Genomic DNA, 24621 nt, shown 5'->3' on the forward strand with positions numbered 1-24621 from the left:
ACTAATTTAGTTTCAACAACAATCCATGCTTTAATTGCAGTACTGCAAGTAGTAGTTATTCTCATTATATAAATTTCATGCCAATTCATACTCTTTGTGTTAGCTGTTGCGCTGCCTCCCAGCATGATTATTCCAAAAACGACCAACTGACTAACACATCTTTTCAAAGTTTAATGACTGTGAATCAGCTTTAAACAATTTGATTAGCAGCCATTTATAAATCTGTACTTGACTTGCTATTTATTGCAATGTTTGTATCATCTGCAAACAAAACAACCTTAGCAACTGGCAATGTAACAGACAAGAGGCCATTAAAGTATACAAGAAAAAGCAATGGACTCAAGATGGAACTTTGAGGAACACCATATGTAATTAATTTCCAGTCAGATGAAGAGCGATTGCTCACTCCACAGATATTTTGCAACAGCACTCTTTGTTTCCTGTTAGTTAGGTGCAACTCACACCATTTCACAGCCCTGCCGGTGACACCATTATACTCTAATTTACTTAAGAGAATGCTGTGATTCACATAGTCAAAGGCTTTTGACCAGTCACAGAAAATTCCAGTAGCCTCTGATTTGTTGTCTAATGAATGAAGTACATTCTCACTGTGCATGTGGAAAGGCTTCTCTATATCACCTTTGGGGAATCCAAACTGTGACTGGGACAATATATTGTTTGCAGTTAGATGCTTAAGAAGACACTTAAACACAACCTTTGCTAATATTTTTTTAAGCTGGAAAAAGAGAAACTGGTCAATAGTACAGTTATTTACCAAATATTTATAACTCTTATTAGCATTCACTCTAATTACTCAATCAAACTAAAAACATATCTTGTTGAAGGCCCATACACTGTCAGCATTGATAGCTTGTATGCTTCCAAGTCTGTAATTTAAGTACAGCATTCAAAGAGCTGTTCAATGTACTACCAATTTAAATTTACAGCCAAAGAGTTTTATTCCACTTTTTGCATACATTATAACTAATTACTAGTATCCTAACTTATATCCACCTAGGTGCACCTGTCCAATTTCTGTGACTTCCAATTGATGTTCTGTTATGCACTGCACATCTGCAGAAATATTTTACACTTTTCAGGTGCCTGTAGTGACACACGTGCACAACATTCTTCCTTAAAGTTTTTATGTTCTAATGGAAAAGTCCAAATATACTACGAACGTTACTCCTTGTGTTATCAATGCTGCTATTTTTGGTTTCTCCACTGACTGGCACAACTGTATCTATAGTTGTTCAGCAGCTATGTCTTTCAGAAAAAATTACCCCAAAAATGCCAATAGAAAATAATGGAAATCACAGGAATTGGACAGAAACTGCTCTGGTTAACCTGAATGCTTGTATCAATTATTTACGCATGTTTAATCTCACTGGGAGCATTCAGAGGTAGACCATGCAATGTTGAAGTCTGGAAGAGCTTTTTATTGTCAACATCTGCACTAAGACACATCAGCCAAGAAAGCCGGAGAAAAACAGTGGGTAGCCAGTGTAGGTTATCTCCATGCACTGATAATGCCAGCAGAATTCTTAACAGTGGGACACAACTTGGACTAGACCACATGGAGATCAATGAACAGGTTACCTACACGCAATGGCAAATCTAAGGAAAACCTAATGAAATGGGGATACTTACAAAGGCAAATACTGTGTGCAGGTGGAGAAATACAGACAACAAAACATCTGTATCAGCAGACATGTTTCCCTGATCCTATCAACAAGGAGGAGTTATTCACAGCATAAGAAAATGCTTTAACAGTTGCCTTTTCTGAGCAACGACTGTTTGATTTCAATTTTGTATTTGTGTATATGCATAAAGTCCTTTTATTTCCTTACCTGAAATCATTAATTTATAAAATCCTGTGAGAAAGCTCCTGATTCAAGTAAATAAATTCGGGGCGTAAAGAGTGGCACACCTTCACATTAGTGTGAGTTATTAAAAATTCAAGGTACATACACATTATGTCAGAAATATGTATTTCTAGCAGCAGACTTCATATTATATGAAATGTACTGAAATAAGAGACAGAAAGCAGCCACACAACAGGATAACATCATGATTAAATTCAATGGAAAGCTACAAATGGTTAGTCACTGGTAAAAATATGTTTAACAGTCATTTGTTAAAAATAGTAGGAAATATAGGGACAAACAGTTCAAGAGAAAAATCACAGCAACTCTCATAAAATTCACTCATATGAATGTATCACCAACTTCTCATTGTAAAATTTAAAAAATTATACAGTCACTCAAAAATAACAGCTCATCTGGATTTGATGGTGTCTCCTACAGAGGACTAAAGATTTGTTCCTATGTAATATGCCATGTTTCACATGAAATATGTATCACTAACAAAATGAATTTTTCCAGAGAGACTGAAATACACCACTGTTAAACACTTCTATAAGAAAGGTGATAGGAGAGATGTCTGTAACTACCAACCTGTTTCACTGATGATATCTTTTTCAACTATTTCAGTAAACCACAGATTGTATTTCAGATGAGTTGCTTTATAAAGAGTGCCATTTACACCTTTACTCAACAAACTTTATACACATTAAATAGCAGCAGTTGGTATTTTCTGTGACCTATCTAAGGTGTCTGATGGTGTGAATTATAACATTCTCCTAGACAAACTGAGGTTTTGTGGGTTGATGGTATAGCCAATCAATGGATAATATTATATACATAAATCTAAAAAGAATGAAGAAAGTTGCATCTAGTCATTGAAGCAATGTAATCAGGGAAGATTATTCTGCTGGGGAGAAATCATGAACGGAGTTCCTCAATCATAGGTCCACTATTGCTCCTCAAATATGTAAATGATTTTCCATCTATTAAACAACAAGCACACCTAGTTCCTTTTTCTTTTTCTTTTTTTTTTTGGTAACACTAGTTTTGTAATCAATGCAAGCATACATACAGCAACAGAAGAAACAGTAAACAATGTTATTAACAGCACCATTGACTGGTTTTCTGCAAATGGTATCACTCTCAATTTTAAAGTGACACAGCATATTCAGTTCTGTACTTCTAGGTGTACTACACCAATGATAAGTATAACACATGGTGAAGAAATAATAAATAGGGTTGAAACTTCAAAATTCCTAGGTGTCCATATAGATCAGAATTTAAACTGGAAAATTCACATTTTGGAGCTCCTACAACAATTTAGTTCAGGCACATTTGCATTTAGAATCATTTCAGATCTTGAGGAGAAACAAATCAGTAAGCCGACACATTTTGCATATTTTCATTCAATAATGTCATATGGAATAATGTTCCAGGATAACTTATCTTTAAGAAAGAAAGTTTTCATTGCTCAAAACCATGCTGTAAGAATAATATGTCAAGACACAAAGAAATTAAAGACATTAGTTGTCAGTGGGTATTAATTTATGTCAATGGTGCAAGAATGGAAATTTGTGCCAGACCAGAATTTGAAACCAGATCTCCCGCCTACATCATTCAGACAGAGTGGTCACTGCAACTGCATGGATTACCCTAGCACGCCTCCTGTCAGACCCAGATCCTCAACTTATACCACACACTACTAATTTGTGGTCCTGCTTAATGTCTTTCAGACATGTCTAAAAGAACAGACACCATATATAGAATACTACATGGTGTTTATCCATGTTCATCATGTAGACATCTGTTTAAGGAGTCACGGAAATTTGTGCCAGACCAGAATTTGAAACCAGATCTCCTGCCTACAAGGCAGATGTGTTGACCACTACATCATTCAGACAGAGTGGCCACAGCAACTGCTTGGATTACCCTAGCACACCTCCTGTCAGACCCAGATCCTCAACTTATACCACACACTACTAATTTGTGGTCCCGTTTATTCTCTTTCAGACATGCCTAAAAGAACAGACACCACATTTAGAATAATACATGGTGTTCATCCATGTTCATCATGTAGACATCTGTTTAAGGAGTCATGGAATTTGTTGTAAATAATCCATTGGTTTAGAACAATGATTTACATAATTACGAGGGTGGTTTCCAAAGTTCTCATAATGGAATAGGAAAAAAGTAATTACATCAATGAAACTTTTGTTTTATTTTTCAATGTAGTCTCCTTGTAGATTAATGCACTTGGTCCAGTCATGTTCCAGTGCCTTGATCCCATCTCAAAATGAGTTTCCTCCAGGTTGCGAAATAGTTGTCAACTCTGGCTATCAATTCTTCGTTTGAAGGGAATCTTCATCCACCAAGAAAAATTTTTAGTTTTGGGAAGAGATGGAAGTCTTACAGAGTCACATCAGATGAATAAGGTCAATGTAGCAACAATTCATACCTTAGTTCGTGTAATTTTGCCATGGCGACAGCATATGTGTGCGGGCGCATCAAGAGTTGTGGCACGAGTCTTGCAGATAATTGTTTTCAATTCTAATTCTTCAATTAAAATGTGCTATACCTTTTCAGTTGACATCTGACAAGTGTGAGGAATTTCACGCACTTTCAATCGGCAGTCCTCCATGACCATTTTGTGCACTTTTGCACTGATTTCTGGAGTAGTGACACATCTTGGCCAATCACTGCCCAGATCATCATCCAAGCTCTCTTGAGCAAATTTAAATTCATTTGTCCACTTGGCAACAGTTGAATAAGAAGGAGCAGAATCCCCCAGTGTATTCTGGAAATCGGCATGAATGTCCTTTACTTTCATACCTTTCCCCATGAAGAACTTAATCACTACTCGAATCTCGATTTTTTTCATCTTCACAAATCACTATGCGAGAACAACAACAGAGCTATGTCACAGCCACAGCTATCTTCCAAGAGCATTGACGTGGCACGTGTTTACAGGCAACAGTCCAATGAATATCACGTGAACAACTTGTTGCGCTAGCTCTGACCTCTCATGGTTATTCCAAGAACTTTTCAAACCACCCTCGTACAATAACAGGAAAAAATTACATTCATTACTCCACATTAAGGTTATCTCTAGCACAAAAGGACGTCCATAATGTTCTAACTAAAATTTTTGGCCACTTACCCAATGACATAAAATGTCTGACAGATGTCAAAGTTGAACTCGAAAACAAACTGAGAAAGTTTCTCCTTGACAACTCCTTCTACTCCACAGAAAACTTCCATTATAGTAATGTGGAAAATATGCCCCCTCCCAAATAGTCACTGTATGTGGTTCTTCACCAAGATCTTTCTTCAGAGAACCTAAACTGCATGTGTCATCACTGAGCTCTGCACTTGGCACTTGGCTTCAAAGTACTAGTTACCTAATATTCCCTACCCAGGGAGTTCTGTACAGACTTGGACATTCCCTTCCCATGACTAATCCCTAGCTGAAGGACCTTCTGGGTCCTTTTAATACTCTGATAGCCATAGCTTGCATTTTTTCCCCTATTATATGTCAGAATGTTCTTGCTCTTTTTGGTTTGTCAAAGCACTTTCGTGATAAGCACAACTACTTAGTGCCAATTGTCAGTCATATTTGCATTCAGGGTCATTACTTCACAGGTTACAACATGAAAAATACATAGGCAGTCTTCATACTGCAAATATCTTCTCACAACTCTGTGACAGTTTCCACGATGAGATATTGTGATTACTTGACATTTTGCTGCTTTATTTAATCAAAGAGACTGGTTTATACGTTTATTTATGGAAGAAACATGCTTGTGTGATACACAAATGTTAGTGGGTTATCTAAATGTCGGGATAGTAAATATTTTTCAATGAAAGAAGTGGTTTCCCATACATGATTTATCTGGCACTACAGTAGACACTGTTTTTAGGTCAGTCTATTGAAGACACAAAATTGTTTACAAGTCACTGATGATCTACTTTGGATAAGATAAGAATCAATTGATTCTCTTCTTTGAATTATATTACAATTTAACTGATTTTATTACTTAAATTAAACTTATTACTTATATGAAACTCCTGCCTAAACAATTGAATAAAACATAAACACACAGTTACTTGTATAAAAGATCTACCTTCTCATTACAATTTTATGGCGATTCTTATGTGATTATTTTTCCCACTAGCCAAGATATTGGAAAAAGTGCAGCTCACTCTTGTTGAAGAAGAGTGGACAGATAATATCACATTGTTATAGACCTCCATCACTAATATCAATCTGTAGCAGAATTATGGAACATGTTCAAAGCTCAACCATAACAAAGGGAAAAGAAATCATGCCTAGAAAAATCTATATGGGTTCTGTAAGCAGGGATCTTGCAAAGCACAGCCTGGTCTGTTTTTCTATGAAAACAAGAGTGACACTATTATGAAAAGGAAAGTTGCTATTCATCATATAGTGGAGATGCTGAGACCCAGACAGGCACAACTCACACATACGACTGCAGTGTTGGGCAACTGAAACCACACTGCCTCACTAAAATTGTGGTTCCAGTTGCCTGAGACTGTGGTTGTCTGTGTGAGTTATGTTTACATGTGTGTGTGTGTGTGTGTGTGTGTGTGTGTGTGTGTGTGTGTGTTTTGTTGATGAAGGCCTTCATGTCCTGGATTTTCCAAAATAAGAGTGACATAGACAAAGATAACCATGCTCATGCCTTGTTACTGGACTTTCAGAAGGCATTCAACACAGTTTTGCACTATCATTTAGTGAATAAAATACAATCTTACTAAATATCAGACCATATTTGTGATTGGATTCAAGATTTCCTAGCAGATAGAAGTGAACATGTTGTTCTAAATGAGAAGAAAGATACAGATAGAAAGGTATTTTGAATTTATCTCAATAAACTGTGTAGTGCTGTTATTATTTACTTTATATATAAATGATCTAGTAGATAGCATTGGAAGCCACATGAAGCTATTCACAGATGATGCTGTTTCTATAGGCATGTTGCAAATCAGAAGACTATAGTGAAATGCAGGAAGACCTGTGGAAGATTGATGACTGGTACCAAATCTGGCAGTTGACTCTGAATGATGTAAACAATGAAATTTGTTGTACTTAAATAGGTGAAGAGACTCATTACTGTTTGATTATGGTATCAGTGGCTAACAGCTGCAAACAGAAACAACCATAAGATACCTAGGAGTAGCTGTCTGGAGTGACTTAAACTGGAACAACCATGTAAATCTCACTGTAGATGCCAAGCTCACATTTAATGGAAGAATATTAAGGAAATGTTATTCATCCATGAAATAAGAGACTTATAAAATATTCAAAGGATTGATTTTTGAGTAGTACTCATCATTCTAAGACTCTTGCCAGATTGGATTAACAGAAGAGAGGGAGAAAAAAAGGGAGAAAGAGAAAGAGAGAGAGAGAGAGAGAGAGAGAGAGAGAGAGAGAGAGAGAGAGAGAGAGAGAGAGAAGGTTCAGTGAACAGTGAAGAGTGGCATGTTTTGTTACAGGATAGTTTAGTAATGCCAAGAGCGTAATGGAGATACTCAACAAACTCCAGTGGCAGACATTAAAAGAGAGGTGTTGTGCATGCTGGAGAGGTTTAAAACTAAAATTCTGAGAAGCATGTGTTCCAAGAAGTCTTTGATACTGTATCACTTCCATCCATATGTTAAACTAAATGACCATTAGGAAAAAATCAGAGAAATTGTAGCCCATACAAAGGTTTATCAACACTTGTTCTCCCATGCTCTATTCATGAATGGAAGAGGAAAGGGAGGAAAATGACAGTGGTACAACAAGAAGTATTCTCTGACACACACTATAATGTGGCCTCTAGAGTATAATGATGAAGTAGAAATTTAATAAACCTAGGAATCATGTCTCACCAAATCACCCCCCCCCCCCCCCCTCTTATCTTTTCATCCAACATAAGATGTGTTATTTTATAGATACTTTATTCTGTTTATCAAATACATTAAAACTAACATTTGCCAACTGCATATTAGGAAAGAACACCCTTTAAAAAGTTGGCACTTCATAGTGTGGACACAACACCATGCTTTTTCTCATTAGCATATCCCATAATTTTCTTAGGATATGTATGTACTGATTAACAACAATATGTATTTTCATTTTAGCACATATTCTGTGTGAAGATTAAAGGAGGCCTCTTTTCATGAAGACCTGAAATTCCATATTCATCATTCTTAATCTTATATAAACCAGCTAATTACTGATAATGCTAATTAGGTGGAATTTTCAACTTAAGAGGATGAATATTTAAAAAACAATGACAGTGTTCAGCAGATACATCAAAAATGGCTTTCACTGATAAATAGCATTTACAGATGAAAACTTGATAGGTCAGTGGTTAGGAAATTGTGTAACAATGCATACCTTTTAACACAGTCTACATTCATGAAGAAAATATAAAAATATTGAAATAAGGTAATCAATAATTTCAAGCAATTTTCATTTGTTTCATAGCTATTCTCCAAGGTTGAACTTTAATTGTGTTACATAGCTAATTCAATGTCTATTATTGCTTCTGATTCCTTTTATTTTTATACTGGAGATTTACTTCATGATTAGCATTTTTGAGATTGTACAATAATGGTTGCAGTTCTTGATCACTGCTAGCACTCTAAATTCATACCAGTTTCTTCCTTTCAAAACATAACATTGATTCCAGAAGCTCATCATCATTCCTCACAAGTTCTATTGAAAGTTTGCGTAGCTTGTCTTCTGCAGCAATGTATTTACTTTCAAACACTCACTCTAATTTTTTATTCTTTTTTTTATTAGGCAGGTAAAAAGCAAATTACTTTAATAACAAGGAATAAGCTATGAAAAATAGCAATGTTATATAAAAATGTAAATTCATACAAAGGGAAAAACTGTTAAATTGAAATTGTACATTAGAAATATGAAAAAAATAATATTATCATTGTGTTAAAATAAGTCAAATATTCCTCCCCACTACTGCTTCAAACATCAATTTAACCCTATATTATTATACATATCATTTATTTTCTAGCTACATCTTACAAGATACCTACATAGTTCAAATTAAAATGAATGCAAATATATTATGCATGTCATGTGAAAGGATTTGAAAATAACTTTTTCATTAGTTCACTAGGTGAAAAAGCATTGCACTGTACTGTATTTTTCCATAATATGTCAGTCATATCAGAAGTGATGCAATATTCATGAAGATTTGTGTAACTTACAGGCACAGCACACCAAACGCAATGAGGCATCCTTATACAGCTTTTGCAGTCTTCTTGTGACCTGCATTTATTTCTGTCATTTGCTGCAACATTTTTTTCCAGAAAATTAAAAAAGAATATGAAAATGAGAATGATTGTATTACAAGACAGCTTCATTTTTACACAGTGGCACTGTTACTAGCAAAGACAAGGGCACTAGGCTCAAAGAACATTGCAACATCCTGAGGATATGGCCAGACCACTTCCTGTTCATGGAAATAAGAAATGTAGGAAATGACGCTGCACCAACAGTAACATTATATGATACAGTGGGGTATGCTACTTGCTACACACATGGACAGGCGTAAAAGCATATTTTCTCAACATGACCAATTCTGAGATGAATTAGAAAATTAAATCCCTTATGTTGATTGATTTCCACAGACTTGACAGATCTTAGAAATTACATATTGTAACATGTAACTGCATAATTTATTTTTAATTTCATTTAATTATACAGTAGCTTTATGTGTTACAATATGTCATTTTTACAAAATTAAAGTATGCAATATTAAATGTGTCACATACTATCACAACACTAACAGACTCCTTATATTAATTGTTCTTGTGGCATATACATGATAAAATACTAAATTATTGACATGAAACCATTTGTATCAAAATGTACCTGACATTGTGTAGAATGTTATGTAAAATGCTAATATATCCATGTCAACAAATGCTCTTGAATATGCAAATGAGTTCAGTTGTGTAACTGGAAATTCGTGTACATGAATGCAAACGTCAAGAGCAGAAATCAATAAACTACAAGAGTATTTATATCATAAAGTAATAGAAAAATCAGTACCCTCATAATAAAAATGGCAATAAAACTTGGCCAAAAAGAAAAGCAGTTACAGGTGTTACTTTCTAGTAACCTGCTTTTTTGACAAGAATGTTCATTGGCAGCTTTTGCATGCTGAGCTAGATTTCTCAATCTTTCTTAAATAAATAATTTTCAATCTTCAGTTTTGTTTCACTATATTAGTGAGAATACATCTATTATTATATTGTGAAAGCCTTCTGCATAAAATTACTGAAGTGCAGAAAAGATGACAGCTGAAAGTATTAATTTTTGAATCAATACAATGAATACTTTGGATGATTTGTTTAATTCTTTCCAGTATCAAAAGTAAATTTTCATAAACCAAAATGTCACATTTATCAATCTATTCTTCCTGGCATTTGGGGATACTGTGGGCTCAGTTTCATGAGTAGGCAGCCCACCATCAGAGAAGATCAGTTTTCAGAAATTACATTATTTGCCGCTTCTTTTCATAATGTTCTCTTTAGTTTACTTTTCCATTATTCTTCACTCTTCATTTACCACTGCTCTTTTGCTAATCTTCCACTCTTACATATGATCTGCATTCTGCTTTCCACTTTATTCTTGATTTTTGGGTTGCATGGTGATTTCAATCAGCTGTAAGTTATGCACTGCTACCACTACTTTCTCTTAAATCAAACTTCAGTATTACAGTACCATCATTATCATTATTACAGTATTACTGATATTTTTTCCTTCCATGTTTTGATTTACATATTCAATATTGCAAAAAGAAAAGTTGCTACTAACCATACAGTGGAGATACTGAGTCGCAGATAGGCACAACAGAAAGACTGTCACAAACACTGCTTTGTTCTGTTGTGCCTATCTGTGACTCAGCACCTATGCTAAATGGCGGGTAGCTGCTTCCCTTTTCATAATATTGTTACATTCCACCCTGGATTTTCCATTGTTTGATTTACATATTCAATTGTTTGGACTCTCTCTTTTTCCTATGGACAGGACTTTCATTGTATTCGCTAAGAAAATGAACTACAATACCAGTACAGACTCACATTACAGAAAGCATTCCTGTTAAGCATCATTCAAGATAAAAAAAAATTTCCTTAGTTCTCCTAAACTGAAACTGTTGCATCGGCTTTGAAACATTAAACATCTCTTCCTAACTGCATGTATAAATTTTAAAAGTATTGTTAAACCTCAGCCAAAGTTACCTGTTTCAGAGGTATATTGTCATTGGAAATTCCTTTCTATTCCATATTATTCCAGCTCACAGTTGCACATTTATTAAATACTCTATTCCCCGAGTTTCTATTCCACCAAATGAACATTTATAAACCCCAGTCTCTTTTCCACTAATAAGGCACATCTACACTCACTAACCACCCCTCCCCTCTCCATCTGTAACTCTTTTGAGACTACTATACAGGTGGTTTCCTCAATACCAACTTGCCAACTTTTTCTTCTATATGCTGTATTTATGAGCCATTCATGTTTTTAGAGATCTAAATACCATTTCCTATGTACTGGTACCCACTATTAACAAGTTCATTTTTCTCTCAACATTATATCATCCTTTCTATTGTCTGTTTAGAATCTATGCAACTAACAATAATCCTGTATTTTACAAACTGACCCTACTCACATTTCCATCAAAATAATAAACTATCTTGCTCAAAATTGGATATGAGTTTTCCTTGCATATCTATTTTGTTTACAATATCTCGATATCAATTATTCTAGGTAGTTACCTTCAAATCTCTTGTTCAATCCCTTTTTTGCCCTTAAATTCCCTCTACCATCATCTTTCTTTTCCCTTCTTTCTTCTGACCAGTGTCTCACTCTCTTCTTCCATAAACACTGACTCTTCTTTAAATTTTCTTTCGTACCTCACCTTATGCCACACCCCATATCAGTGCTTCCGTATTTCTGTTTTGTTTACTCTCTATGTTGAAAAGAAAAGCCTTCTCTACATCAACCTGAAAGGAACTACATTTTTGTTTCAAAGCATAAAGTAGAGGGTGTTCAAGACAAATTATCAAATTGTGGAGCATATGCATTACGCTGATGATACAGCAGTTATAGTACTTATATAGATTGCACATGTAGGCTGAGACATCCTCAAATTTTATCATTAAACCGTGTCACCATATTGTCACATCGAATTAGTTTGCATCTACAGATGGGCAACCCAGTTACAAGGTTAGCAAAATGGGCTGCTTCGTACCTCCCCCAACGAATCTCATCAACGACTTGCACACACAAATTGACACTTGCCACAACACAAACAAAGCTTGTATTGTGTACCTATAGTGTGAGTTACAAACTGGAGAAATGCTCTGTGAAAGATGGAGAGAGGCAGCAGGCAGCATCTTGCAGCTCATGGGAGAGTAAGGAGCCATCTGTGGGCTAGCTAGGGCTGCACGTAGAGGAGGCAGGTGGCAGACAGCTGGGCATGCAGTTTCATAGCCTAGGTGTCAGATACCTCCAACCCCTGCTGAAATACTTAGGCCCTTCCCAGAACCTCTCCCCTGAATCCATCTCCCCACTCATTGCAACAACAGCCTGCACACCCACCTTCTACATGCTCCCCAAAATCCACAAAACTAACAAACCTGGGCATCCCTTTGTGGCTGCTTACAGTGCCCTCATGGGAAGAATCACGGCCCTTTGTTGATAAAAATCTCCAACCAATTGTCAAAAACCTAGCCTCCCACATTAACGATACCAACCATTTCCTGCACCAGCTCTCCACCATCCCCACCTCCCAGATCCCTATTCATCACTGCTGATGCAGCCTCCCATTACACCAACATCCCTCACACCCCGTCGCCTTGCCATGATTGACCATTACTCTCCCAACTCCCTGCAGATTCCAGTCCCATCACTTCATTCCTTATACACCTAACCCACTACATCCTAACCCATAATTACTTCACCTTTAAACGGAAGGCATGCAAACACATTCATGGCACACTCACAGGCATCCATCATATGGCACCCCCCCCCCCCCCCCCTTCTTCATGAGCCACCTACAGGAAACATTCCTAGCTTCCCAAAACCCCAAATCCCTTGTCTGGTTCAGGTTTATTGATGACATCTTTATAATCTGGACCAAGGCTGACATCTTATACTCATTCCTCCACAACTTCAACAACTCTACCATCCCCTCACCTGGTCCTCTTCCACCTATTGCGCCACCTTCCTAATTGTTGATCTCTTCCTCTCAGATGGCTTCATCCAAGCTTCGATCCACATCAAACCCACCAATCATCAACAGTACCTGCACTTTGACAGCTGCCACCCCTTCCACACCAAAAAATCCCTGCTATACAGCCTGGCCACCTGCAGTAGATGCATCTGCAGTGATGAGAACTCTGTTGCCCAGTATGCTGAAAGCCTCACAAAGCCTTCACAGACAGGGAGTACCCTCCAGACCTAATTCACAAATGGACTTCTTGTGCCATATCCTCACACATTCCTGATCCTCACATCCAGTCCAAGAACCAACAACAAAGAAGAGCCCCAACTTGTCACCCAGTACCACTCCAAACTGGAACAACTGAACCATGTCCTCCTTTGGGGCTTTAATTACCTATCATCAAGCCATGAAATGATGGACATACTATCCAAGATACTTCCAACCCCTCCGAAAGTGGTGTTCTGCCGCCCATCCACCCTCCACAACATCCTACTCCATCCCTATGCCGGTCCCACCCCCAATCCCGTGCCATAAGGATGGAAAACCCAGCTGCAAGACCTGCTTGATCCACCCACCACAGGCTTCTCTGGACTCAACAGAGGTTGGGCCACCTGTGAAAGCAGCCATGTTATATACCAGCTCTGCTGCAACCAATGCACAGCATTTCACATTGGTTTGACAACCAACCAGCTGTCAACTAAATCTAATGTCCCCTACCCAAGTGTTGTCAAAAACAAGATGGACCACCCAATGGCACAACATGCGAGATTTCAATGACTGCTTCACAACTGATGCCATCTGGATCCTCTCCACCACCATCGGCTATTCTGAGCTGTGCAGATGGGAACTATCCTTACAGCACATTCTTCACTCCCATAATCTTCCTGCTAAACCTAAGGTAACTCACTGCCCACCCATCACCCAATTTTGTGTGTGTGTGTGTGTGTGTGTGTGTGTGTGTGTGCACACACGTGTGTGTCCTGCCCCAGCACCCCTGCCCAATTTGTGTCCCTACATCAGCTACTTGGGTACTGTTACCTCACACCCTAGTCTGTGAAATCATCTGCGTTCTGTCTGCCACCTGCTCCTCCTACCTACACCTCCAGCTAGCCCACAGATGGCTCTCGACTCTCACACAAGCCAGTACACACATCCCTCCAGTTCCCTCTCTGCCTCCCACCTCTCTCCATCCCTCATCCCACCACACCTCACACCCCCAGCTCACCCCTGTACATTCACTGTGGGCCAATAGAGGGTTGGCAGTTGACTGAACACAATGTAGGGAAACAGGTTCAATGTGAGGATTAGCTGGTCTCCTATTGTGTGTAGTAAATATGTCCATTGCAAGAGTTTCTTCTCCAGTCTAAAAATAAGTTGTTAGCATCGAATCAATCTACAGTATTCTTCGGGACAGCTTTGTCATCTTCAAATACTTCATTCATATTCACTCTTACCAGCCCAATGGCATTATTTTTAAATGCTGCACATGTTGCTATGAAATGAGATTTAATACATATCAACTAGTATGATTGTTGGGTACGGCAGGTGACAAACAGCCTTCTAAATGTAAGCAATACCACATTTTTAACACTGTGATGCACTTTCCTTCTTTTCCCACCTGAGCAGCACATAACACGCCTTTTGTGACATTCTATTTCTTTTGAAGTGGGAGTATGTGTATTGGAAATAGTCTCATAGTAGTGGTATTCATTGCTGGACAGTTGCGAACAGAGTACTCGGGTAGCTGTGCACATTCTAGCAGTTGTAGTAAACTCTCCTCCCCATCACAAAAAACTTATCTCTTCACCATGGAGGCTGTTTAATAAGAGCAGCTACCAGGTGATACGCATGGCTAGTGCTAAATTTCAGAATACATTTAAGAGCCACTGAATCTCATGCATTTATATAGTGAAGCAAACACATGCGAGCCGGGCTCGCCATAGTATTTAAATGCCATAGCAACTGCATGAGACTGCGGCTTGTCATTTTATGTAACTGGATTAAACTGCTGGTATCATCTGTAAATTGGTATATTTTATGTTTAACATGTTGACTGCCACATGCATTGTGATGATTTTCATCACCAGGTCATGCCACAGCATCAGGCATTAGGTGTGATGCTCTGCAGTGATCACCAACAAGCTCATGGCATCTAGAACATGGCTCTGTTGTGGCCAGCTGTCGCCTCGTGGCAGTCTGAGCCAAATATGTACAGTAAAAAAAGAATTGGACTGAATATGACACCTTCTAGTAGAGAGCTAACAATCAGTTCACAAATTTATAGCTGACAAACTGATAATTTGAGCAATTTGTTATTTATTATTATACTTAAGTAGCCTTTTTTATATGACTGAACTGTATTAGTATAATGATACTCTTAGGAATATCTGTTCTCTGTAGATGATTAAGTTTTGATTACAAAATTTTAATTGTCTCCTGTACATGAATCAAATGATTTAGGTATCTACATTATGAGATTAATAAATCACAGTTACATAATATTTTAATGACGTGATGGAACTACACTTTAATTATTTTTAAACAATAGAAAGTCCAGGATGGAAAAACACCAACATGGAAAGGCACAAAAATTCACAGATCATCTCTCTCCCCACTCCACATGCGCGCGCGCGCCCACACACACACACACACACACACACACACACACACACACACACACACACACACACCCTGTTGTTTTGGGCACCGAGGCCTGAATGCAATAGCATCTGATGTGAGCAGCAATGTGGTGGATATTGGGGGTAAGGAAGAGGCATGGAGCGGGGAGGGGAGGGATAGTGAGTAGCAGTAAGGGCATATGCTAGTGCTGCCTATGGGAGCGTGCAGAGGCATGGTAGAGACGGATAAGGCTGCTAGGTGCAGCATTGGGTAGCTGTAGTGGGGAAGGGGGTGGGAAGGGGGAAGAGGGATAGAAGAAGAGAGGAGGACAGGCTGAGGTCAGGGGAGTTTGGGAACAAAGGATATATTGTAGTAAGAGTTTCCACGTGCAGTTCATGAAAGATTTTCCCTTACAGTAAGTACTAGAGTCTTGAAACTGTTGGCATTGTGTATTGCCTCAAGAATTTTGGTGTAAATTCTAGAAACACTCGGCCTTCCACCATCTTGAACACCCGATATTTTAGGTACGAGTGCAGGAGAGTGAGAACGTTTCTACCAATCTACCTGTTTCTATGTGCAGGTCAGAAGCTTGTCATTAGAAGACTGTAAGTGGGGTGAGTCACTGACAACAACAAGTGTTTGCCGCCAGCACCACTGAAGACGTGACGAAATCTCAAGGGATAATTAGGCAGTATTCTATGATGTGTTAGTGTCTGTGTTGATTGTAGAAAGACTAATGAACAATTTAATACAGATTTCTATGCACATTCATGTATTGGACTTACTTGAGACTAAAGACTTTTATCTTACTTCATATCTCTGCATGAGGCAGGATGCATGTGATGTCCATTAATTATTGGATTGTTACAACATATGACATTGTACTTGTGTTTTATCAAGTCTGGCATTTAAAGACACCAGTTGGCTTGCCAGAGTTTACATACTTATGTGAAAAAGAGTAAATGTTTCTTTGTGTTGAGAGTTGAAAATAAACCATGAATGAAATGAAAGTGCTCCATGAGTACACAAATTATTTCAAGAATAGAGAAGTAGCTTAATAAATTCCTTTCATCAGGTATTGTCTTGGGAGAAGAAGCTTTTAGAGATCAAAGTGGCTGATTACCCAGAGAAGAGAATCGGCTGCACACGATACATAAGTTACTACGAGAGACGTGTGAGTTTTGTACCCCAGTTCCACAATGTCTCGCGTCATCCGAAAAAAATTAGAATTGTAGTAAATGCTTTGAGAATTTAGGTGGTGCAGTGGACTACTATCACATATAACCATGCCACATAGTTGTAACTGAATTGGACCTGTTGAAATGGAGAACAAATCTCAACTCAACACACAATGGTTAACAAACAGATGACTGCACCTGAGAACCGATTGAACTGGCAGATTGCAACCGTTGCCAGTGTAACTTCTAGTTTCGAACTGAAAGTTAAAATTTGCTCCACTCTTGTGCCTTAATTCATGCAGAAAACAGAGTTTGTGAAATCAGATGAATCTTTTTGAAACATCCTGTATAATGGAGAAATCAGTGTGTAGCCTCTTTCATCTTGTCCCTTTAATTTACACATCGATTTGTAACAGATACGTGAAAAAGCCACAAAAATACATTGTCTCTTTGGAACACAACTTTCAGTAGCCTTAATTAGAGGAACAACAGACACCCACAGTCAAGTGCTATTGTGGAGCCACAAGATGACTTCTGCAACTCGATCCAGATCAGGGACACTGCAGCCTGTTGAATCTCACCTGGCTTACCTGGTCTGCACTCGTTCAGTCACTGTGCTCCAACTGCTAGCTCATACACAGTCCTTGTATTAAATGATGAGTCTGGGAAGAGGTTGACTGGCCACAAACAAGTATATAAAGAACCAAAGAACCTGGAAAAAAAAAAAAAAAACTACACTTTCGAGGCCCAGTGTCCAATTGAGATGATGTGGATCACCACAACAACTGCCAATCAAAAACAAATGTGCTTCATGTCACAATTCACAGAGCCTTCCTAGAAGCCACCAATTCAAAGTAGTTGTCTTCCAAACGTAACTTAAATGAAGTTTGGACCTGGTGGGATATTAAACAACATACACTGCCACACAGGAATTTACAACAAAAAGACAAGGGCAGTTCTCATACTGTTTACCATCTTGATCAACATTAAGAGTAAATTTCCACATGTTGTCATGACAATAAGGCATCTGTGATTATCTAACACAATGCTGAGTACAGTGGGAGACATGGCATGATAGCACGACTTAAGCTTTGTTCATCTGACCTAACCATGTCTGAATCTATAGTCATTGTCACAGTTAAAAGTAAAACTTCTAAGCAACAATCAGAGTAACTTCCTACTACACATACTTTGCAAACATCAGATTATCTAACAACAGAGCTTATAGTGCTGCTGAGACTGAGCCACCACCAGATACGTGGCCCGACATCATACAACACCTATCCCGATATGCTGTGAACAAGAGGACACTATTGTTTGCTGTATTGTAGTTTTTTGGCAGACTGTGGAGTCATTTTTTTCAAGTTTTAGTTATTTTTATGAGTCACACCTGTAACTCACAATTAACTTACTCAGAGCACAAAATTCATACTGTCAAATAGCAGTCACCAACGCTGCATTCTCAATATTTTATTTGCCGCTACCAGTTTCGAGCAATGTGGCATTCTCAAGTGGTACCTATATACAATCAAGCTGTTATTAATAATGTAGGAAAAGATAGATTGCTACTTACTGTGAAGAAGAAATGTTAAGTTGCAGAGAGGCACAATTAAAGGACACAAAATCTTATATATTAATTTTCAAATATGATAAACTTTTGTTTTGTCAGATATTTCATACCAGTTTGAGTGTCAAATGCATGGTCTGTTATTAAACCTATATCATATGTAAAATTTAGGTTTCTCTTTTGTTCTAAGTTATCTATGACCGATAAGAATTTTGTTGAAGTTCTCATTATATTTTTTACGGGAGCATGCTAAAAAGTAATGCCTCAGAATTTTTTTTATGTGAAAACTCCTAGAGCTTTTTAAGTAAAACAGATGTTATTATTATCCTATATCTTTACCTGCAAGAATCTGATGCCTTGGGTTCACTGTCCTCAATTATCATCAATACTTTTCAGCCTTGGCCCCATCTGATTTTCATCTGTTCCCAAAATTTAAAGAATACCTTCAAAGACTTCCCTTTGATAGTGATAGAGTGGTGCAAGCAGAGGTGAGGCTGTGGCTCCATAAAACAAAGTCAAACACTCTACAGTGACTGTGTCAACAAACAAATGTCTCGGGAGTTTTTGTTGCCAGGGTGACTACGTACAGAAATAAAATTGCAAACTGCAATATGATTTAGACAGAGATATCTGTATGATTCCAAAACTACACAACAAACTACACAAATTTAAAAGCTGTAAACTCAACTAAATACTTGGAGGTTACAATTAAGAATAACTTAAACTAGAATGATTACATGGATAATGTTGCAGGGAAACCAAACTAAAGACTGTGATTTATTGACAGAACACATGAAAAATGCAACAGGGCTACTAAAGAAACTGCTTACACTACATTTGTTTGCTCTCTTCTGGAGTACTGCTGTGCAGTGTGGTATTTCCATTAGATAGAATTAATGGAGGACCTTGCAAAAACTTCAAAGAAGTGCAGCTTGTTTTGTTTTATTGCGAACTAGGGGAGAGAGTGCCACAGATATTATAGACAAATTGTGTTATCAACCATTGAAACAAAGGCTTTTTTCAATGTGGCAGGATCTTCTCATGAAATTTCACTCACCAACTTTCTCCAAAGAATATGAAAATAATTTGCTGTCTTCCCCCTACAAAGAAATGACCATCATCACAAAAAGGGTGCATCACAGCTCACATTGAAAGATTTAAGTGCTTGTTTTCCTGCAGGCTGTTTGAGAGAGGAAAGGAAAAGAAATAGCTTAAAGACAGCTTGATGAACCCCCATCAGGCACTTACTTGTGAATTGCAGAGTAATCATGAAGATGTAGAAATAAATATATTGATATGAAGAGTGAAGATGAAGAATGTAATAACATTTGTTTTACTAAAAAGGGTTTAAGAGAACTCACAGGCATTACTTTTCTGCATGCCCTCGAATTTCTAAGTTCTGTTTGTTCATTTAAAATGTAATTTGAACTTCTTGCCAAACGTGTGTAGTTTTCTATTTTCTCTAAGATGTTCAAATAGCCACCTTTTTAAGATCTATGAAGAATGGGAAGATTAATGCTTGTGTCTACTAGCCTACAGAAGAGCGGGGACAAAAAAATTTCACCTACAGCACATCTTGTAATAATTGTACTACTGGTCTGCCTATTACAAAACATATTTTTATGGAAGGGGTATTTTCTTCCTCCACCCTTCATGGCCAAGGATAAGTTGAGCGGTTTCTTCCCAGTTAAATGCATCTTACTTCTCAGTTTTGACAGAAGTATTCCTACATTAAACTTAAAGAACATTTGAGATGCTTCACTTTTATGCCCTCTCTAGGACTCTTTTACGCCCCACTTAGCAGACTTGTGGTCTCCCACGAGTGCACCTCGCCACACTACATGACAGTGGTTGAACATGGTTGCTACTCACCACCTCAAATTCTAATGCTCTACTCAATTAAAACTGACATAGCTCTTGAATGACACATCAGATTTAGATGTATATTGCAACAATAAATTACAAAATCCTCAAATCATATATTTATGATATATTCTATCACAAGTTATTCTTTTCCTCAACTTAAGATATTATGTAAGTTTATGCTCGGGAATGAGCTTGGACAAGGAAATAGCATGTCACAGCCACTCCTCAGGCAGCAGTCAGGGAGAGTGAGGAAGCACAAATAGAATGACGAAATGAAGATATGTGATTATTATTATTATTATTATTATTATTATTATTATTGTGGTTGTTGTCAACAAATGGAGATGTTGATACAATTTTTAGTGTAAGGAAACATTAAAGAATAATTATCTGCAGATAATCTTATCTGTACCAAGTATGTCACAAGTTTTGAGTGGAATGTTTGGGACTGAAAGGTGACCTCCCTGTTAGAATCAATATGATGTAGACATTAAGACACAGAATTGTTTGTTTCATGGCTCCACTTAGTGGCACTCTTCACCACAGATATCTCCATCCAGGGCCACAAGCAGCAGGTGTCCATGGCTACTGTGTCAAAATGAGGAAGCTGTGGTGGGGAAACAGGAGTTCTGTCATACAATGCAGGTTCTCATGGCCAGTATTCACATCCTTGATGATTTTTGTTTTATACACACTAAGACATGGTCTAGGGCTTATTTCTACATTTACATCTACATCTATACTCTGCAGAGGGTACGTTCCATTGTACCAGTTATTAGGGTGTCTTCCCATGTGTTGAGCACAAGAAGAATGACTCTTTGAATGCCTGTGTGTGTGTGTGTGTGTGTGTGTGTGTGTGTGTGTGTGTGTGTGTGTGTGTGTGCAGTACTTATTCTAATCTTATCCTCACAATCCCTATGTGAGCAGTATGTAGGGGTTTGTGGTATAGTAATCATTTAAACCTGGTTCTTGAAACTTCATTAACAGACTTTCTTGGGATAGTTTACACCTATGTTGCGGCCACATGTAGTAAGCGTTGCTTCACGCAGTGGAGAATGGCGAAACAGAGGCACGCCGGCGACCGAGGCATTGCGAAGTAGACAGGCACAGATAGCCTTACTGACAGCAGCAGTCTACCAACAGACTGACGGAAGGACACACACAGACTGAGTGCCGAGCAACGCCTGGAGAGTGCTGAGTAAGGGGAAGCGAGGCCAGCACGCTAAGTTACGCTGCAATTTACTGTGGGAGTAATAACAAGAACCCTTCCACCAAGGGTAAAAAAATGTCCTGCTGCCGGATATAAATAGTGGAGTGCAGGCAGACAGGGAGAAGCCGTTAGGAAGCAGTTCGGATCTGAGGACGGACGTGGTCCATGTCCAAATGTTCAATCTTCATAGGTGACAATTCCGGAAGTCTGTTCCAGCTCGCAGGAGTCATCCGTTCGCCTCCAGAAGTCAACTTCAGCTCTGGAGGTCGGCCTGAGTTCGGTCGGCACCATGGCTGACTAACTACAGCTAGAACTTCCAGCAGACTGGTCGCAGCACGGTCTTGGTCACAGGCGCCGCCGGGGACTGGCGCCCGGACTTCAAGGCAACCTGGCCCCAAAGTGTCTGGTCCGTCCATGACAGGACCTCGCTGACATTGCTACTGACGGCTTCCCAGCTGCCGGTGCAGCAGGTATCAGCAGCTGACCTCACGGCGATGCGGCTCCATGGGCATGCCCGTACTGGGGCACCGAGCAGTGACGAGTTCATCTCAACCACAGGGCATCCTGGCTGCAGCGGAGCACTGGTAGCCTGAGGCTCCCGAGTGCGATCAGCGACGCGTGTTGCGCACATTGTCGGAGAATCTACACAGCAGCAGCCAGGCGGAGGGAGCCGCAAGAATTGGGAGAAACAACGAGGGAGAAATTGTAAAGAAACTTCAATAAATAATTGTAAAACTCCACGCCATCTCAGTCTTTGGCACAGCCACTGTGTCTGCTGCTAACAAGTGGTGCACAAGGCGTAACACCTATCTTCAAGGGTCTTCCAGTTCTGTTCCTTGAGTACCTCTGTGACACTCTCCCATGGGTCAAACAAACCTGTGACCATTCATGCTGCCCTTCTTTGCGCACATTCATTATCCCTTGTTAGTCCTATTTGGTATGTGTCCCACACACTTAAGCAATTTTCTAGAACCAGTCACATGAGTGATTTGTAAGTAATCTTTGTAGACTGACTGCACTTCCCCAGTGTTCTACCAATAAACCAAAGTCTACCACTGCAAAGTGTTACACCCAAGAACTTGTTTGAGTTGGCTGATTCCAATAGTGGTTCACTACTTTACAGTCACAGGATACTATGTTTTTTTCATTTTGTGAAGTGCAAAATTTTACATTTCTGAACATTTAAATCAAGTTCCCAATTTTTGTGCCACTTTGAAATCATATCAAAATCTGACTGAATACTTATGCAGCTTCTTTTAGACAGTACTTCATTATAGATAACTGCATCATCTGCAAACAGTCTGAGGTTACTATTAATATTGTCTGGAAGGCCATTAATATACTACATCAACAGCAAGGATCCCAACACACTTCCCTGGGGCACACCTGAATTTACTTCTGCACACACACACACACACACACACACACACACACACGAGAATAGTCTATGGCTGCCAAAGCCAGACTTATACATAACAACACTGTTTTGATGAATATGTGTGTTTCATGACTTCGTGTTTTTCATTACACTTCTTGGAAGGAGACTTTATGGAAATCTGAATTTTTAAAGCCAATGCAGTACTTAAAATGCATTGACAACTAAACCCCAGCTATTTTATGTATTACTACAATAACAGTAGATAGTTAGACCCAACTCACTCATGGTTTATCACTGGACTGACAATCTTATAAATTTGCAATGTAACCATATGAAAACACTCATTTTGGTTATGAGAAATTGTAGGTGAAATCAACTTTGAGTTTACAGCTAATCATTTCAACACAGATCAACTACTGCACTGCACTGTTCCATGAAAGTTTTAAAACATGTAGCAGAAAGTAATTATGCATTCTTATGAAGCCCTGAATCATTTCTTAAGCAACTTCAGCCCACATGCATTTCATGCAGGCCTTCCAAAACATTCTAAAGTAATGTGAACATTCTACTGTTGACATGAATATCTTGTTTTCCTTTACAAATGGGGACAGCAAAATGCACAGGTTTTTCATTTTTCAAACAATTCTTTCTGTGCTTGAAGCTCATCTTGTATGTGTAGTACTCTTTTGATGGTATGTCTCAACTCGTGTGGCGAGCATCATGACAGACTCAACGAGGTCTCTTACTAGTCTTTATGAAGACCAATTTCATCATTACTTGTGACTTTGGATAAGCTTGATACAACACATAAGAATGCACATCACAAGCAACAACATCCAAAGGCCATCTTCTTGTTCAGTGACATGATCAATAAGTTGAGCACTTTTGGTTGAGGCAGTCCCCACCAGCTTTAGTCATGTTGCTCTCAGTTTTTCCTGAGTCTAGGTAATTGCTTATTGAATGGTGCATAGAAGAGACTAGTATTACAGCTTTTGCTTTTTGAACACAAAAGAAACAAGTGTTATGTCTTCAGTACAACCACAGACAGTTGGATTTGTGTGTTGATTCTTATTGGTTGAAAATTTCTATGGAATCTCCTTTTTCTTTCTTTTCAGCATACCAACATGTGAGATTTGTTCCTTCTTTTGTTTTGAATGTTCATTGACTAATTCTACTGGTGAGCACGAATTGAAACCAGTGATATTTCTCCGTGTTTTCAGTAGGTTTCACCAACAACAGAACAGCTTGTGTGGGAACTCTGTTACCTTTTTCATGGTTTGTAAGTGTGTGACCACTGCTACCTTTTCTGAAAGAAATGTACACATTTTACAACTAATTTGCACATGTCAGTCAAACACTAATTTTTGAAGCCATATTTCGATAGTATGTTTGGCATAAACATTGTAAAATCAGATCTACCCTGGAAATGTACAAGCTTTTCACCTACACTCACTGTTGCACCCACATAGTAGCAAAGTTGAGTATTTTCAATGAAACATGAAAGTGTTGTGAAATTTCTGCTGATTTGTCTACTTTCATTCTTTCCTCCTGATCATCTGCTTTGTCTAATTGTAATTCAGATAGAAAAACAAAAAAAAATCTTTCTTTATTAACAACGCATCTGTAAACACCTCCACCTGTTCCACGAGTTTCTAACAAGGAGAGGTCCTC

The 24621-nt window shown here is 38.4% G+C and overlaps 1 protein-coding gene across 1 annotated transcript in view; it reads right to left on the reverse strand.

Annotated features, from left to right (window-relative positions):
* Positions 1-9347, reverse strand: part of LOC126335142 (integrin beta-PS-like) — a 257184-nt gene extending 247837 nt beyond the window's left edge. The window contains exon 1 of the mRNA XM_049998103.1: positions 9105-9347. Coding sequence (XP_049854060.1) covers positions 9105-9260 — 156 coding nt within the window. The 5' untranslated portion in view covers positions 9261-9347. The remainder of the gene's footprint in view (positions 1-9104) is intronic.
* Between the last annotated feature and the right edge of the window lie 15274 nt (positions 9348-24621).

Source organism: Schistocerca gregaria, chromosome 2 (assembly GCF_023897955.1).
Source record: "Schistocerca gregaria isolate iqSchGreg1 chromosome 2, iqSchGreg1.2, whole genome shotgun sequence".
Classification (NCBI taxonomy): domain Eukaryota; kingdom Metazoa; phylum Arthropoda; class Insecta; order Orthoptera; family Acrididae; genus Schistocerca; species Schistocerca gregaria.